Raw genomic sequence first — 12,663 nt, 5'->3', positions numbered from 1 at the left:
ATTCTACCTGAAGATGAAAACTTTCACATAATGTAGAAATTCAATACACTGCTGTCTGATATCTTCTGCTTCATGGTGTATGCTTGCAGCTTGGCCTGAAAAACAACAAAAATCGTGGATATTTAGCAGAACTGCAGCCACAGTAGTGTCTAACAGATAAACTACAGCATCCTTTTAAAGAATAAGATATTTGCAGGTTACTAAACTATTCAGTTCATTTGAATTCTAACAATAGTGTGCCTGCCCTATCGACGTGGTGCTCTGCTAGCATTTTATTAAGCGAGGAAACATACAAAAATCTAGAAATACATAAGCAGACTGTTCTTCATTTCATATTCTGGAGATGTTTTCAATATACTCTTGCTATTGGGGCAAGGAGAGCTCTATCTTCCATTATAAAACTTTTTGGCGAGTTTCTTTTTTATGGAATACTAGCAAAAAAGGCCCGTTTCTTTGAGAGATGAAACGGGCGCTAGCAAGGTTTTTGTGTCCAGCGACCGTCCTGTTCCCCGGCCCCCCATGCAGGCACCCATGGCCAGGGATCCAGCTGTCCCCCAACCCCCCTCCAGGCAGGCACCTGTCCGCTGCTGTTGCTGGCGCTCCATCCCTTGGCCCCCCCCCTGCAGCCACCCATGGCCAGGGATCCAGCTGTCCCCCAACCCCCTGCAGGCAGGCACCTGCCCGCTGCTGTCGCTCCATCCCCCGGCCCCCCCTGCAGCCACCCATGGCCAGGGATCCAGCTGTACCCCAACCCTCCCTCCAGGGACCTGTCCGCTGCTGTCGTTGGCGCTCCGCGATGCGGTGTGCATGTGAAAAATGGCCAGCGAGGGGCAGGGGGAGATGGCGTTTCGTGGAGTGTGTTTGTTCCGCCCTCGTCGTCATCACGTTGTGACGCGAGGGCGGGGCACACACTCTTGGGCAAACCGGATATCTCGCCCGCTTCAAAGTTCCGGTTGGAGGCTTCATAGAACGTTGGAGTTGCCTTTTATATATAGAGATATCTTTATCACAAATTGAGTTTCTCTATACATATCGCATACATAAACATTAGTACATGCATAAAGTAATTAAGCAAAAGCATGACTAACAACTAGGGAAAGCATGTGGCGTAGAACTCTTGGAATTCTTTCCAACCCTTTAGCGTATTGTAATTTTAGAAGATGTATTGCCGGTCTGTCCAACCTCTCCCTCTAACAGTCTTTTATATAGCACTCTGGGACCACAATTCCTTCATAAAACTAATAAATGAACAGAACAAAACAAAATTAGGTAGATTCTGCTTCCTCTTATACATGAGAGTACACGTTTACTATTCATACAAATGGGACCTTTTACTTCTGATTGTTTTCCCCTCTTTCCCTGAACCTTCAAGCAGACAAGGTACTTGCAGCAAGCTGGGCCCTAGCCTCACATTTATCTCAGGTGCATGGCAATTCTGTAAAAGTATATGTTCACAGTTAAATGTTGATTACGCATTTTATCCAACGTTCTTTTTGGCGGTTTCTGCTGAAAACTACAGCGTCTGCTAACACAATTGATTCTGCAAATAAACCTTACTTCAAGCAACGTCTATTGGCAACATGTGTAGGCATCCTTGTTGTTGTTTGGAACAAGAGAGTTCTGTCTGGCTGTTTTCAAGTGCCTTGACCACGTTTGACCACTGACGCAGGTGTATACACATCAAAATATGGCCCGTGTTGGGTCAATTTATTAAAGGCTTTTTGATGTCTCACTCTTGAAGGCCCTTGTGTACTTTTTTCCTGTTGTCTTTGCTTGTGTACCTTTGGACCCTCTCTCTTCTGCTACCTGTTCTGGATTACCCGACACCCCTGTGTCATGTCACTTCATTATCAGTGAGATGCATGCGGGTTTCTCTGTCTTTCCCAGCATCACTTTGGTTAAAAGGCAGCATGCCAGGTAAGACTCTTGGGCACATTAAATTTTAAACTCTTTTTTACTGCTTCCTCTTTTCAAATATGTATACTTCCATTTTATCCCTCTTTCACTTATTCTGTATTATCTGAATTTTCAATTATCTAACAACCTATCAGTCCCATTAAGTTGGATAATCAACTGTATTTAATTAGAAAAGAAGCATACACATGCATACATGCCAAAATTCCACCTAAGGACTATTCTGTAAATACACATACATCTTACATAGAGTGTATTTTACAGATAGGTGTACACAGAAGCAGAGTGTGAGAACAGTATAGGCAGGGTTGTGGTGTTCCCCGGGGCTCACCTTTGTCCCCTGTATTATTATTTTTTTTTTATATTTTTATTAAGGTTTTTACATATTTATAACAAATGCTGATAACCACAACTTAACCATGCTTCAATTGGAGTGCCCCCCTCCCCCCCACCCTTCCTATAATATAGCTAATAACCGGTATAGGTACATGATATATCTTTACTCTATAGCTAAATCATGGAGCTGTCATTAACCTGGGCGCATCCAAGTCCACTCCATCCCTCAGTCCCCTGTATTATTTAATTTTTTTTATGTCTTCCTTAGGCAACATGTTTCAATACAGGCAAATTGTTATTGTCCTATACAGATAACATTTTGCTTTTGATGCCAGTACCTCTGAATATTAGACTTGCCAGATCTAATATTATTAGAAATTAACAGCATTGAAAATACTACTACTACTACTATCATTTCTATAGCGCTACTAGACGTACGCAGCGCTGAAAGCCTGCCTTTTCATTCAGGTATATGGGAAGGACCTTTAAATCACAAAATTAGATGTTTTCATTCAAAGTTCTGTGTATTAAGTAAAACTACTATTGTAAGGACTTTTATGCAAGTAACTATGCATTGTGATTACACTTTTTTTGTATTCCGCTTTAGGGTCAAGTCATGCGTAGAATGAAGTTAATAAAAAAAAAGTCATATTACTCAAATACATATAATAAAATATGAGAGACAAAAATGAAAAGCATATGGACATTATTCTGCAGCAGACACCGCTCAAATAACTTTCATCCAGACAGTTACACATATTCATCACGTCAGTGAGCAGAGAACAAAGTATACCACTATATGACTGTATGCCCTCAAAAGTGTATTTCAGGTTTTAACCATGGGCCATGTCAAAATACTGTTAAAACATATTTCACACATATTTAAAAACTTACCAAAATCACATGAATTTGCCTGGGCCAGCTTTTCCAATTTATATATTTGTTGTCTAAAAGGAAAAAGACAAGTGGCTATTTATTCACAGAGGATTATTAATAAAGAATTCTTACAGGAAGAAAATTATGAAATATTAAAACTCTGTATCTTTTATAATATATGAACAGGACCTTTAATTTGTGTGAAAATATTAAAAAAGGATTTACCACAGTTTTGGTCCAGTATAAAAATTGCTCCAGACCTCTCAGCCTAAACCATCCAGTATTTGCAAAACTATAATAACCTTTGCACCAGTGCAGAACTTTGGTAAATTGCCTCCCTTATTGAAAAGTAAGGCAAGAAATCTAACATTACATAATGAACAACTTGACAAATAGATAAGTTCCAAAATGTTTTTTTCTCTCCCCACCGCCTTCCAGAACATGTTTCTCAACAGTGCAAATAAAGCCCAGTATTGGATTACACAGACTAGTAATATCCTAACTTTATGGTGTGCTCGCCACTCAACATACTTTATTAATATATAGGTCAGAAGAATACCAAACAGGTGTCTTTAGGGCACAAAGAGAGATACGATGAAGATTCAAAATGAGTTAAGGTGAAATTATATCTTACCTGAATTTCCTTTCTTTTAGTCAGGCTGTATAGTAGAGAGTTGCATGGGGACAGAAATCTTACCCGTCCCCATCCCCCAAGCTGTGTTGAAATGGACTGTCAGATATTCCAGGACCTGGGAACAGAGCACGTAACTCTTGACTTGATTTGCCACTCAGCCCAGACCCAAGAAGTGGCCAGCCTGGCCTCTGCCTCTGAGTCAGCCTGAATTAATCGTCCAGGTGAGGATGAACCTGAAGGCCCTGGTGCCGCAGGAAATGGAGTGGGGTGTTGTGGTCAACCTGAAGGGCATGGCTCAGAGCTGCAAAGCTCACAAAAGCAGAGGAATCGTTTGTAATGATTGGAAATGGAGGTATGCAGATAGGCCTCCATAAGGTCCAAGGAGGTCAGGAACTGCATGTGAAAGTGCTGGACACGGAGGCAAGCGTTCACCCCTTTTAGATCCAGGATGGACAGAAAGAAGCCTTCCTTCTTTGGGACCACAAAATAAATGGAATAAATGCCTTAGGCCTTCAGGACAGGCTCAGTCACCTCGAGAAGATGCTGTAGAGTAAGGGGCAACAGCCTGACACTTTAGCTCCAAGCCACAGAGAGAGCTCAAAGGCATCAGGAACAGAGTGGATGAGCTCCAGGGAGTAACCCTTCTTGAACACCTCTAGAACCCACTGATCTGAGGTGATGCAGGCCCACTCGTGGCAGAAGAGGGATAATCTTCCCCTACTAGAACCACTGAGGGACCTGGTGCATCCACATTAGGCAGCTCCGGCCCTGCCAGAAGAACCCAAAACTCAGGATCTTTTGAGGCCCTGAAGGGGATCCTGCTTGATGGTCCTTCCTACGCCCGAAGCCTGGGCTGTTGAGTACCGAGCCAGCCAAAAACAAACCGCCCCTTGGAGCGACCTTGACCTACTGAGGACCTCTGGGAGCCTTTCTGCTGCAGCTCAGGATGGACCGGCCGAACCTCCCCCACGATCTTCACTAACCTTTCCACGTCCTCCCCAAATAACAATAGTCCCCAAAAGGACAGCTGACTGAGCTCCTCCCACCAGAAAAGCCAGATCTTGTGGGACTGCTCTTTATCCTCCTCTCTTGAGGAGTCTCCTGCTCAAAATCCACATCCACAGTAAACTAGGGGTCAGACACTCTCTGGATCCATCGAGGGGCCACCTGAAGTCTCCATAGTCTCCCAGTTCCCACTGCAGGGCCCTCGCTGAAGGCTCCAAGGTTCCCTACTGCTTGCTTAACCATTTGGGTTAAGCTTAAGAGCCAAGAAATGTTAGGGCCCACTCTGAGGTCCCATTCCACCCCCCCCCCCCCCAGCAGGCTGTGAAATCTCCTGCTGCACAGAAACTGCAGCAAGAGAAAATGGCAGAATCTCATATGGCTATTGTTCCCACGGGTCCAGATGCCTCCATGCAGGGACGCTGCAAGGCAATTCCGGCACCCCCCACCCCGGGGTCCATTTTCAAAGTCGGAAATGGTCTGTCACAAGATGGGCACACTGAACCGGCCGCTGCCTTGGCCCATGGCTCTGGCATCTCCACCATCCCCCCTGCTTACTGGGGCATGCTCTTTTGTGTGTGGGGTTTGTCTGTGTTTTTTTTTTCCTTTTTAAAAGCTGCAAAGCGGACTTCGAATGAAGCCAAACCAGGCAAACAAGATTAAAACTGTATTGCCTGGTTGCTGCAAGAGCCTGGGGAAACAAATCAAAACAAGGTGTATGGGCAGTGAGGGGAGAAGGATGGGGACCCACACCCCTCTGGCGGGACCCTGCAGGGCCAAGCCCAGCACTCTAAAATGGACTGGTCTGGGAGAAGCCATAGTCTGCAGAGCTGAGAGCTAGCCCTAAAAAACAGCAAGGCAAACGATCTGCAAAATCCAACGTGGAAAATGAGCCAGCAGATCAATTTATTGTTGTGCTAAGTTCCTATAAATGTCAGTTGTTCCTTTCTTATATCTATGTTATCTCTGTAATACATTGTACCATACTTTGTATTACCTCTGTGATACATTGTAACATACTTTGTATTGTATCTGTGATACTTTGTACCATACTCTGTAAGCCGCACTGAACCTGCTATCGAGCGGGAAAGAGCGGGGTATAAATGCTACAAATAAAAAATAAATAGATATAACATCAAAAGTATTTTATTAAAGATACCGTATATGAGACAATTGCCCGACACAGGCCGTGTTTCGCCCAACAAAGGGCTGCGTCAGGGGTTAGTCTGTATCTTTCTGAAAAAGAACAATTGTGGTTTTAGGAAAAATGTTGGCAGAAACACTTACGGTGTATGCAAAGAAACTACTCCATTGTGATGAAATTTCACGCAAGGTGGATCAGTTACTAGGGCCTGAAGGTTACTGACTCTACAAGATGAAGTGACCACCACTAAAAATACAACTTTCCAGGTCAAACACTTAAGTGGCTCAAACGGCGATCTCACCAGCAGGATTAGAACGACAATGAGATCCCATGACACAGTAGGAGGTTTGACTGGGAGCTTTAACATCAAACCTCTCATGAATCGAACAACTAGAGGTTGTATAGAGGTAGGCTTAGCCTTTACATGAAAATGATAAGCACTGATTGCACCGAGATGTACCCTTACAGAAATAGAGCAGCTTTTAAACTAGAATGGAGTGGGAGGGGGGGAGCTGACAGTTCCCAGGAGTGCATGGTTTGGTGTGGAGTATCCTTGAAGGATACTATTGAAAGAGGACATATAGGGAATACCAGTAGACAATGCTGAAAGTAAGTCAGGTGTGCTTAATGAGAGAGCAGGATAAAGGATGAACATTATCCCCTTCAACTTCTAAGCAGCTTGAAGTTCCAAGGAAACTTGCGGAACTATTGTTAGCAATATGTAATTTATCTTTGAAATCAAGCATGGCACCATAAAATTGGAGGGTGGCCAATGTAACGCCGATTTTTAAAAAAGGTTCCAGAGGAGATCCGGGAAATTATAGACCGGTGAGCCTGACGCCAGTGCCGGGAAAAATGGTAGAGACTATTATAAAGAACAAAATTACAGAGCACATTCAAAAGCATAGATTGAGACAAAGGAATTATTAGGAAAGCAATGCTGAATAAGACCAAAAATATTATAATGCCTCTGTATCGCTCCATGATGTGACCACACCTTGAGTACTGTGTTCAGTTCTAGTTGCTGTATCTCATAAAAGATATAGAGGTATTAGAAAAGTTCAAAGAAGAGCAACTAAAATGATAAAAAGGGATAGAACTCCTCTCGTATGAGGAAAGGCTAAAGAGGTTAGGGCTCTTCAGCTTGGAAAAGAGACGGATGAGGGGAGATATGATTGAGGTCTACAAAATCCTGAGTGGTGTAGAATGAGAAGAAGTAAATCGATTTTTACTCATTTCAAAAGTACAAAGACTAGGGAACACTCAAGGAAGTTACATGGAAATACTTTACAACAAATAGGAGGAAATATTTTTTCACTCAACGAATAGTTAAGCTTTGGAACTCTTTGCTGGAGGATGTGGTAACAGCAGTTAGCGTATCTGGGTTTAAAAAAGGTTTTGACAAGATCCTGGAGGAAATGTTCATAGTCTGCTATTGAGACAGACATGGGGAAGCAACTGCTAGCCCTGGGATTTGTAGCATGGAATGTTGTCACAATTTGGGTTTCTGCCACTTAGTTATGACCTGGCTTGGCCACTGTTGGAAACTGGATACTGGGTTAGATGGATCATTGGTCTGACCCAGTATGGCTACTCCTATGTTCTTATGTAAGAGAGGATCTAGAGCCTTGCCCTCACACCAGACAGAAAACCTTCTCCATTTAAAAGAACACCACCTCTTAGTGGAATCTTTCCTGGAAGCATGCAAAAGTTTGAAGACACCATCAGGCAGATTCAAAGACTGTGAAATTCTACGTTCTCAGCATCCAGGCAATGAGGGCCAGGGACCACAGCTCGACATTTCCAGAAGGAGAGGGGGGAACCAGATCAGTCTTGGCCAGAATGGAACGATTAGGATCATTGTTCCCTGATCTTGCCCAAGTTCCAGCAAATTTTTGCCTATGAAAGGTATCAGAGGATACACATACAGAAGACCCCTCCCCTTCAATCAAAAGGAGAAAGGCATCCAATACTAGTCTACCATGTGAGCCGAGCCTGAAGCAGAACCGAGGGCCTTGTTGTTGTGATGAGTGGTGAAAAGATCCACCGAAGGGGTGCCCCATTCTCGGAAGATCTTGCAGGCAATACTCATATTGAGAGAATACTGTGAGGCTGCATTACCCTGCTCAGTCTGTCTGCCAGGCTGTTGTGCTTGCCAGCCAGATACATTGCTTGTAGACCATCCTGTGAAGGAGGACCCACTGCCACATCCATACTGCCTCATGAACAAGGTCTGGAGATACCCAGACGACATCCACCAGGTTTCCATTGGAAAGCCAGAGTCCATTGGGCAACTCTCAAATGGAGGTGAGCCATGGGAGCAACGTGCACTGTGAACGACATGAGAGTAATAGGTCCACTGCTGAGGCCCAGTTGAAAACCTCCTAGTAGAGGAGGACAAAGCTGGAGAATGCTGAGGGACTGAATGGTGTCAATATGTTTCTTGACAAGGTGTGCGACCTCCTCCACCTTGTCCTCAAAAAGATTATTTTCTCAGCATGGTACGTCCACTAACATGGTACGTCCAGGTCAAAGACATGCAGTTATGAGAATCTGCAGATCCCCACACACATAGCGGAGAGTCTGGACACAATATCAAAGGTGTCATAAGCTCCCTCGGCCAGATATTTCCAGCATGCCAGCTGTTTGTTCGCCAAGTGGTGACGCTCCGCAGCCGGCTCCTGAGGGAACAAGTTCACGAGAACGAGCATACTGCACACGTAAGACTACAAGTATATACTCATGTAGAGCTAGTAGGAATGGATGCAGTTAATGAGCATCGAGGCCTAATAAACCTTTCTCCCAAACTAATCCAGAGTCTGAGCTTCTTTACTTGGGGGACTGAGGCACGATTCCAGGAATTTCTGGCTCGTTTGAGAACAGATTCAACCACCAGAGTGGTGAGGCAACTGCGCTCTCTCAAATATGGGAGCATTCTAGATACGATACCGAGTATCCACTTTGTTTGCTACAACATGCACCGAAAGGGGAGATTCCCAGTTCTTCCTCAGTGCATCTTTAAGGATATGGAGAAACAGAACTGTAACAGGAGAAGAGTCATAGACCAAGACAAGAACATCTCTGCCCTAGGCTCTTCCTAAGTCTCCAACTTAAATGGAATGGCCGAAGACATTTCCTTCACAAAACCTGTGAATGAGAGAATCTCAAGTGGAGATTTACGGCTCTCTTGAGGTGGGGAGGGATCAGAAGGAACTCCATACGAGTCCTCATCTGAGAAATAATGTAAACCTTCATCTGACTCCCATGAAGGGTCCAAGTCCGATTTCTTGCAATACTCCAGATGAGCAGAGTGGGTCTGTGCCTGCCCCAGCTCAGTGGAACCATGTCCATGCCTTGGAGGGCACCAACATACAGCTGTACTTTCAGACTCTGGGGAAAGTTCTCTACCCCAATGTAGATAGCAGAATCGCATGGGTTGTTGTTGACTCCCATGGAGGCTTCGTTGTCGGAAACCTCTCCACAAGCAGACTTGGGGCCTCAGGAAGAGTTGAGGCTGTAGCATGCAGCTGAAACATCTGTGCCACCTCCTTCCCTCAGCATGGCCCGGTACCACTCATCAAGGACAGGATTGGCAAAGACTGGGGAGCTGGTTCAGAGACAGCTTGAGAAAGAGCTGGTATTTAAACAGAAATGGGAACCTGTCTGCCTGAAGTCTCTCCACCAAAGAGGGGATGCTATCATCTCAATGCTGGTGCTTCTCCTGTACCAGCAATGCTGATGCCCCATTACTCCCAGCACCATGATTAAAAGGGGACAGATACTTGCGCTTCTTTGGCTTCCCTTGTCACTGATGACGTCAAAACTGTACGTGTTCTCTGTGTTGGGTACAATGCTGACCAGTCCTGAGGCCTACTATCAGCACCCGATGTTGAGGGAGTCGAAGACCTCCTCGATTCCAGTGTACTCCCAGTAGTAGATGAAGTCTGGGCAGCCATCGAGGTTGATGTTTCTGGTACCAATGTCAATGGACTGGCTTTTGAGGACCCAAAATATTCTCCTGCTGGACCTGGTGCACCTTCTGTATCCTCAGCTGCATTTGTAAATAGAAAGAACAAGAATCAGGTTGGTGGTCAGGCCCAAGGCACATGATGCACCAACTGTGTGGGTCCATGGCAGAACTCACCCGATTACATTGGATGCACCTTTTGAAGTTGCTGAGGGTTTTCCTAGACATCGAGAAAAGAATCATGGCCAAATTAAATTCCTCAATCTTGAGCGTCAAAAAGGGGCAAGGCTCAAACTGATGTCGGTGCTCAGGTCTAAACGGGGCCTAAAGAGCCAAGTGAAAAAAAAAGAAAACACGAACACACGACCTCTCAGATCCACAGATAAAAACAGATTGAGGAGCCTACGCTCATGTGTCAGGTGGGAAGGCACCCGCACATACATGGTGGGATGCTGCTAGAATTTTCTATTTGCTATATACTCTAGGCAGCATCCACTCTGGGCTCTATCAGATGACGTCACCCAGATGTGAGAATACTAATGTCCTGGCTTGTCCTCAGAGAATGTTTTCTCTGTGAAAATTATTTTATGTACTCAATTAAAAGTGAATAAAGTGAGGTACTGCAACATATAATAATTATCCAAAATTTATAGAGTCAGACAGTAAGATTGTACTTGTAAGTTTCAGATCACCTGTACACTCACAGCTCTCCCCCACCTCAAAAAAAACACCAGACTATCACCTTGAAACTGTGCAGTATTATACTGCTGTACCAGATGGTAAACTGGTGTGTCACTAATGCAGGGTCTTCTTGGTGGGCAAAGGACAGCACAGATATAAGAAAGAACAAGCAAAAATAGCAAACCTAAGCAAGCCAAAGAGCAATCTTGTTGACTCCACTAATGCAATTTCAGTAACCCATTGAAAGCCAAACATTTCCACCGTGTCCGTTTCATAATCCGTTGGAGAAGGATCAAGTCTCAGCAACAACCTGAAAAAAAAAATACGCACATTAAAAATACCACATTAGGTGGTGTTACTGCTCCTTTGTTATATTGTTTTTCTATCACTGACAATACTCAAAAATATTTTTTTAAAATCCAAACTACAATGAACAGTACTGGGGTGACCATCTCAACACACTCCACTTTCATATCCCCAGCAATATTGAACACTGATTCTCTAATATTAAGCAACTTTTTCAATGCCACAGTTACCAGTATCTTGTGTCCCTTCCAAAAGAATGCTTAAATTAACACTGCATAACTTATTCTTTATTTTCATAAAAGGGGAAAAACATAGCTGTCTATTTGCACTAATAGAAAGACATGCTGTACAGAGCATTGTTCCAAGCAGCAGACTGTAAAACATAAGTAGGCATGGGTAATGTAAAAATAAAATGCACTTATTTTCTAAGCAAAAAACGTTGGTAAGAAAAATGCAATAAATGGTAAACTCAAGTAAGTTGTTAAATTCTAATCTACCACTGGGTCAATTTTCAAAAGGGATCTAGCTGGTTAAGGACGTGGAGGGGCATTTTCGAAAGGGACGTCCTCGCAAAATGTCCCGATCTAGGGGCGGGGAAACCCGTTTTTTCGAAACAAGATAGACTTGGTTGTTTCTGATTTTCGGCGATAATCGAAACTAAGCACATCCATCTCAGAAACGACCAAGTGCAAGCCATTTGGTTGTGGGAGGAGCCAGCATTTCTAGTGCACTGGTCCTCCTGACATGCCAGGGCACCAACCAGGCACCCTAGGGAGCACTGCAATGGACTTCATAAATTGCTCCCAGGTACATAGCTCCATTACCTTGTATGCTGAGCCCCCGCCCCCCCAAACCCCACTACCCACAACTGTACACCACTACAATAGCCCTTACGGGTGAAGGGGGCACCTAGATGTGGGTACAGTGGGTTTTAGACGGCTCACTGTTTCCTCCACAAACATAGCAGGTGGGGGGATGGGCCTGGGTCCGCCTGCCTGAAGTGCACTGCACCCACTAAAACTGCTCCAGGGACCAGCATACTGCTGTGATGGACCCGAGTATGACATCTGAGGCTGGCAATCAATATTTTTAAAGATATGTTTTGAGGGTGGGAGGGGGTTAGTGACCACTGGGGGGAGTAAGGGGTGGTTATCCCTGATTCTCTCCGGTGGTCATCTGGTAATTTCGGCCACCTTTTTGTGCCTTGGTCGCAAGAAAAACACGACCAGGTAAAGTCGTCCAAGTGTTCATCAGGAACGTCCTTGTTTCTTTCGATTATGGGTGTGTTAGGCACGCCTAAGTCCCGCCTTCGCTACGCCTCCGATACGCCCCCTGCAATGCCTGCACAATAAAGGCATGCAGCTCATCTCTTCTAAAGAGCCTAGCCGCGGTGGGGTCATCCCCTTCACCCGCGGGTAGTTCTCCATCTTCCAGGGCTTCTGGGCAAGATTCCCCTGACCCTTGGTCACCCTCAAACTCCGAGTGTCCCGATTCGTTCCCCCGTGGGATCCTCAAAATCTAAACGGGACCTCTTTGACGGTTTTTGAATCAAGTCAGCACAAGAAACCACAGGAGTCCCTAAAATGGCCGCTGAATGCCATTAGCCCTTGGAGCGCAGCAAAAACGCGTTGTGCATAAGAAGCACAAACTCTGGGGAAAACCCCCGCATCCCTGACTGTTCCGGGAGAGAAACCGCGCCGGCTTCGCCACACGTGACCCCCGCTGGTCCCGCTGCTACACTCTCCTGCACTTGCGCTCCCAGAGAAAATGGCGCCGACGGGGGCACGTGCCGACCCAGGCTTA

At 44.9% G+C, this 12,663-nt stretch overlaps 1 protein-coding gene across 2 annotated transcripts in view; it reads right to left on the bottom strand.

The window, feature by feature from the left end:
- The window catches only part of MMS22L (MMS22 like, DNA repair protein), a 105,062-nt gene that overhangs the window by 83,380 nt on the left and 9,019 nt on the right, over positions 1–12,663 (bottom strand). For both annotated transcript variants that reach the window (XM_030198403.1, XM_030198405.1), the window contains exons 3-5: positions 10,739–10,864; positions 3,145–3,197; positions 8–95 (exon numbers count right to left, since the gene is read on the bottom strand). In XM_030198403.1, coding sequence (XP_030054263.1) covers positions 8–95; positions 3,145–3,197; positions 10,739–10,864 — 267 coding nt within the window. The remainder of the gene's footprint in view (positions 1–7; positions 96–3,144; positions 3,198–10,738; positions 10,865–12,663) is intronic.

This window comes from Microcaecilia unicolor, chromosome 3 (assembly GCF_901765095.1).
Source record: "Microcaecilia unicolor chromosome 3, aMicUni1.1, whole genome shotgun sequence".
NCBI classification, from domain to species: Eukaryota; Metazoa; Chordata; class Amphibia; order Gymnophiona; family Siphonopidae; genus Microcaecilia; species Microcaecilia unicolor.
This window is presented reverse-complemented; position numbering and strand designations above follow the sequence as displayed.